The sequence below is a fragment of the Garra rufa genome, chromosome 5 (assembly GCF_049309525.1).
Source record: "Garra rufa chromosome 5, GarRuf1.0, whole genome shotgun sequence".
In the NCBI taxonomy this organism is placed as follows: Eukaryota; Metazoa; Chordata; class Actinopteri; order Cypriniformes; family Cyprinidae; genus Garra; species Garra rufa.
The window spans coordinates 50,859,268-50,865,831 of NC_133365.1; the positions used below are offsets into that span (position 1 = coordinate 50,859,268).

General features: G+C 31.4%; 1 protein-coding gene across 1 annotated transcript in view; it reads left to right on the top strand.

Annotated features, from left to right (window-relative positions):
• Nucleotides 1-6,564, top strand: part of bmpr1ba (bone morphogenetic protein receptor, type IBa) — a 42,722-nt gene extending 36,158 nt beyond the window's left edge. Inside the window, exons 9-12 of the mRNA XM_073840129.1 lie at nucleotides 50-161; nucleotides 237-410; nucleotides 3,650-3,654; nucleotides 6,456-6,564. Of these exons, the coding sequence (XP_073696230.1) occupies nucleotides 50-161; nucleotides 237-410; nucleotides 3,650-3,654; nucleotides 6,456-6,564 (400 nt within the window). The remainder of the gene's footprint in view (nucleotides 1-49; nucleotides 162-236; nucleotides 411-3,649; nucleotides 3,655-6,455) is intronic.

Below are 6,564 nucleotides of genomic sequence, written 5' to 3' on the forward strand. Positions count from 1 at the left end.
AGAAATAGTTTATTAATGTGATTTTCTTTGTTTATTTTTAGTGTTTAAGGCAGATGGGGAAGCTCATGACAGAGTGTTGGGCTCATAATCCAGCTTCTCGTCTCACCGCCCTGCGTGTTAAAAAGACATTGGCTAAGATGTCAGAGTCCCAGGACATTAAGGTCTGAAAACAGACCAACAGCACTGACACTAACCCCAAACTCATTGCCTGCCGTGGTTTCAGTCGGTGAGTTTAGCCATGCGAGAGCCTCCTGCAATCTGACCCACCGGTGGAGAAGGACACCAGAGATGTGTTGTGGTCAGAGCTGATGGACACGTCTCAGGACAGAGATATAGCAGGTCCTGCTGTCGTAACCCTTCACTGTATGAGGACCTATCAACACTGGCCAGTGGGACGAAGCAGGACCTCAGTGAGTGAGATCACATCACGTCCATCACAAACACTGGGCCTTCGGCTCATGACTCTCCTGAGAGAACGCTCAAGTTTTCTCTCTTCACAATCTGTTTAGCTCCAACATGACTGGTTTTGGATCGTATCAGATTTGTGTCGTCAGTCAACAACTTGCAACAAGTGTGATGATTGAAGTCATGAGAGCTGCGCTTTCCCACCTTTTCTGGTGGGCTGTGCCTTATTTATTGTGTAAATAGATGAAAATGAGAGTGAAGCATCAATGTACTTGAATAAATGTTCTAATAAGAGTTCTGCTCTGAGTTTTTTTTGTGTGGGTGTGACATTACTGAGATGTAAAAATATTTTCAGTAAGGTATTTTTAAAATGAATCACAAGGTTAAATAGGGGATTAAAAAAATCATGTTTAGCTATACATAATTGAACAATTTTACAGATGAAACAAAATTTTAATCACTAATCAATCATGAATTTGCTTGTTTGATTGATGAATTATTTATTATAAATCAATAGTATTTTTTTTTTTACTTGGTAAGTTAAAGTAAGAATTTTTTTTTAGTCTTTTGCATTTTTTGCTCAGTGTATTTTAGGCTTAGTAACGCATCAATTGCAATATAAAGGCAGGAACTTCATACAAACTTGTAATTTCTTTCTTTGGCAGTGTTTCAGTCAAAATTGACAGTCATGACAAAGCCAAAATTATGGGATACTAAGTCATAAAAATGATGATATTCTAAGTCAAATAACAAAAGTCTAAATAATGAGATCATTATGTCATTAAGTCATTATGACAGTATCTCATCATTTTTGCTTTTGTCATGACTATCTCATAATTTTGACCCATAATGATTCATAATTTTGGCTTTTGTCATGACAGTATTTCATAATTTTGACTAAGTCATTATTATGACAAAAGACAAAATTATGAGAGTATGTAATTATTATGACAGTCACAATTATGAGATAGTAAGTCACTATGACAGTCGGAATTATGAAATACTTAGTCATATGAAAAAAGCCAGAATTATGAGATAGTAACTCATTACAATGACAAAGTCAAAATTATGAGATACTAACTCATATTAGAAAATATAAAATTATGAGATACTAAGTCATTATGAGAGTCAAAATTATGAAATACTAAGTCATGTGACAAAAGCCAAAATTCTGAGACAGGAAGTCATTATTATTATAGCATTATTATAGTATCTCATAATTTCGACTGTCAGTACTGTAATTACTATCTCATAATTTTAACTCATAATAATGACTTACTATCTCATAAGTTTGACTGTCATAATGACTTAGTATTTCATAATTTTGTCTTTTCTCATATGACTTTGTATCTCAAAAGTATTTCATAATTTTGACTGTCATAATGACTAAGTCAAAAAAGCTAAAATTATGAGATAGTAAGTCATGAAAAAAAAGGCATTGAGTCATTAGGACAAAAAAAACTAAATTAGGGGATTGTTATAATGACTTAGTATCCCATAACTGTCATAATGACAAAAGCCAATATTAAAAGACTGTAAATCATTACTATGACAGTCAAAATTATGAGATAGTAATTATTGACAGTCAAAATTATAAGACACTTAGTATCTTATAATTTTGTCTTTTTTGTAATTTTGTCAAAATTGAGATAGTATCTTATTTTTACTTTTTGTCATAATGACTGCTAAGTCATTATTATGACAAAAAAATCAAAATTGAGAGAATAATGACTTAGTATCTCATAATTTTGTCTTTTCTCATACGACTTAGTAATTACTGACAGTCAAAATATGAGATACAAAGTCATATGAGAAAAGACAAAATTATGAAATACTAAGTCATTATGACAGTCAAACTTATGAGATAGTAAGTCATTATTATGAGTTAAAATTATGAGATAGTAATTACAGTACTGACAGTCGAAATTATGAGATACTATAATAATGCTATAATAATAATGACTTCCTGTCTCAGAATTTTGGCTTTTGTCACATGACTTAGTATTTCATAATTTTGACTCTCATAATGACTTAGTATCTCATAATTTTATATTTTCTAATATGAGTTAGTATCTCATAATTTTGACTTTGTCATTGTAATGAGTTACTATCTCATAATTCTGCATAAACATGCATTTATCGACCACCTGATAATGATATTGACATTTTTAATGAGGCTTTGTCCTCTACGTTGGAGATTATAAGTGATAAGAATAGGACTTGCATTCTTCTTGGAGATTTCAACATTGATCTTTTGAAACATGAATCTAATTCCTCCATTGAGTTCTTGAATACACTTTATTCTTATTATTTTTATCCACTTATTGATAAACCAACAAGGATAACGTCTTCATCGGCAACTTTAATTGACAATATACTAACTAATCATTTTGTAAATTCAATCACATCAGGTGTAATGCTTACTGATATTTCAGATCATCTCCCTGTATTTCTGTTTTTTACAAATTCTCTGCAAAAAAAGCCAACCTATAGTATGAAACATCGTAGACTTACTTCTAAATATGTTGAGTCTTTTAAAAGGTCATTGGCTGAGATATCATGGAATCAGGTCTTCGGACATCAGGATGCCGAAACAGCTTATCAGACATTTATGAATATATTTTCATCTTTGTTTAATAAATGTTTTCCATTGGTACAAAGTAGAAGTAAAAACAGGAATATTTCTAAGCCATGGTTTACACCTGCATTAAGAAAATCTTCCATTACTGAAAATAAGTTGTATAAAAAATCTCTCATTAGCCCCACACCGTTAAATACTGCGTATTATAAAAAATATAAAAACAGATTCAGCAAAGTTCTAAAAGTTCTGAAAAGTTAGGAAATTCATGTGAAAATGTAAAAAACACCTGGAATGTTATAAATGAATTATTAAATAAAAAACAAACAACTCGATGTATTCCATCTCAGTTATCTGATGGTATCGAGAATTATCAAAACCCTATCGATATAGCAAACGGTTTCAATGATTTCTTTGTGAATGTTGGTCCTTCACTGGCAAAAAACATTGTGAATACAGGAAAATTTACTTCACAAATTTTTGATCTGCCTTATCCCTGTTTAAATGAATTTGATCCTCCAACTCCTAATGAAGTGCTTGAAATCATATTAAAGATGAAGGACACAGCTCCAGGACATGATGAAATTAGAGCTAGTCTCATAAAGAAAGTAGCTTCCTCTATTATTGAGCCTGTAACCTATGTTCTCTCTTTGTCACTTAAAACAGGTGTTGTACCAAGAGATCTCAAATTAGCTAAAGTAACTCCTTTGTTTAAGTCTGGGAATTCGCATTTATTTAATAATTATCGACCAATTTCAGTTTTACCTTTGTTTTCTAAAATACTGGAAAAATTAGTTTATAAAAGGATATTAAAACACTTTACAGAAAATTTGATCTTATATGATCACCAGTATGGCTTCAGAGAGAACATGTCTACAGAAATGGCTCTTTTACAGTTTGTCGATAAAATCACAAAAAATCTGCATAAAAAAAATAACACTATTGGTATATTTTTAGATTTGTCAAAAGCATTCGACACAATAAATCATAATATTCTTTTAGCAAAATTAGAAAATTATGGCATTAAACATATAGCCTTAAATTGGGTACAAAACTATTTGGATGAGAGAGAGCAATTTGTTTATGTTAACAATCTGAGCTCAAGTAGGGGAAAACTATTATGCGGGGTACCGCAGGGGTCCATTTTGGGACCTCTATTATTTCTAATTTATATTAATGATTTAAGATTTGTTTGTAAAAATGTTATGCCACTTATGTTTGCTGACGATACATGTCTTCTATTATCTCATTCTAACATTGACACATTGATAAGAGAAGCAAATGAAGAGTTACAAAACATTTCTAAATGGTTTAAAGTAAATCAACTCTCTCTTAATATACAAAAAACTAATTATATGATTTTTAGCACAAAAAATAAAGGAGATTGTCAGGACATAGAGGTATCAATTGATGGTTTAAAAATTAGCCAAGTGAACCAAATAAAATTTTTAGGTGTCATTGTCGACCAAAAACTAACCTGGAAATATCATATTCAACATGTTTGTAGAAAAATAATGAAATCTGTTGGTATATTGAGTAGAGTTCGCTCTTTAATTGATATTTTATGTATGAAAACATTATATTATAGTTTAATTTATCCCCACATTCTGTACTGTAATATTGTTTGGGGTGCAACATGCCAAACATATCTAAATAAGATTCTATTAATACAAAAGAAAATCTTAAGAATTATGAGTAAATCAAATAGATTGTCATCATCTGCTCCGCTTTTCATAAAATATAACATTTTGACTATATTTAATGTTAACATCTATTGCATAAATATCTTTATGTACAAGTATGTGAATATGACAAATATTATGCCCAGAGTTTTTAATAATTTTTTCATGTATTCTTCGGATGTTCATGCTTATTCCACAAGGCGCTGCAAAGACTTTTATCTTCCTTTTTGTAGAACTACGGCCAATCAATCTACACTGAAATATAGAGGGCCTTTGCTCTGGAATCATTTAGACCCCGCTTTAAAGACTAAAACCACTCTAAACTCTTTCAAAAGAGAGCTGAAAATAATGTTAACATATAAATGAGTTTATCTTGTTAATTTGTTATATTTAAATGCTTGATGTGTGATTGTATTGTCTTGTTTGATGTAACTTTATTTCCATTTAATGGGATTTTGGGGAGGTGGTTTTATAAGACCTCAGGGTCTTCTCACTCTCTCCTGCACAGTATTTTCATTTTTTCTTTTTTCTTTTTTATTGGATTTGCAAAGCTGTATTTTAAATGTTATATGTGCAAATAAACTTTCAACTTTCAACTAAGACATTATGACAAAGACAAAACTATTAGATAAAAACTATTAGAGTCATTATGACAAAATCAAAATTATGAGATAGTCATTATTATGACAGCCAAAATTATGATTTATGATAATGACTTACTATCTCATAATTTTGACATGTCAAAATAATGACTTGAATAATGAAAAGTCAGCATTTTCACGTCAAAATTGACAAATTTGAAATTTTGACAAATCGAATTTGACAAAAAAGGCAGTAACTTCATACGAATTCCTTAGAATTTATTTATTTGGCTGTGTTCTACCAAGTGGGTAATTGATGTTGAAAAGATTTCAAAATGACATCAAAACTGACTTAAAAAAAAAAAAAAAAACTTGACATTAATTTGATGTAAATTGAATGTCAAACATATTGGCCTACATATGCATTAAACCAATTTCAGTGTGGGACCAACTTTCAATTTTCACCCAATTACCTCTGGAAGAAATTGCCATCCAAACTGCATTTTTAACTGATGTTACAGCATTCTCATCAAGTCTTGACTGATATTTGACATCAAAATTGATATGAAGAAGGTGTCTGCTGGGAACTGAAAACTGCTGGAAAACTTTTTCTTTCAATAACACTTTATCCCATTTCATCCAATTTTTACTTCATAGATAGCTCAGTGTACCAAACAACATGCCTTTTCTAAAAACAGAAATTCATAAAAAAAATTAAAAGCCTCTCATTCCCTTAAAAATGTAACCCATTCTCTCTTTGTTACCATGGTAAATGCTAAGACAGTCATGTAATGATTATTCAAGGTTAAACTAATGAAAAATAAAACAGATGCAAGGAATCTCCAGGAAGGTCAAACAATAAAAGAGCACAAGGCCACTGTCAGAGCTGATTAAAAATATAATTTATTAAAAAAAATCCTTTACATACATTTTATACAGAAACTGGCCGAGGACATAATAGCGTTTTTTGTTTTTGATTTTTAATGAAGCTTTATTCTGTGGATTAAATTCTCTCTGTACACGCGAGTCATAACGATGCACATCTGCCAGCGCTTCGGTCATTGTCCTGCACAGAAGCAAACGTTGCATAGTTGGCACAGCATTTACACCAGACACAAACACGCAATGCACTGCTGCTAGTCAACCTTACAGAAGGGCTTTTCTGTTTCTTGTTTTGCTTGTTAATTTGGCTTTTATTTTTCCGCACAGATCCTCTCCTCGTATGGATTGTGGGAAATGGCAGTTGGTTGGAGGCTTTCTCGTGTTGTTGCGGCGGCAGCGGCTGCAGGCAGTGAAACTGCAGACAGATCACACATAA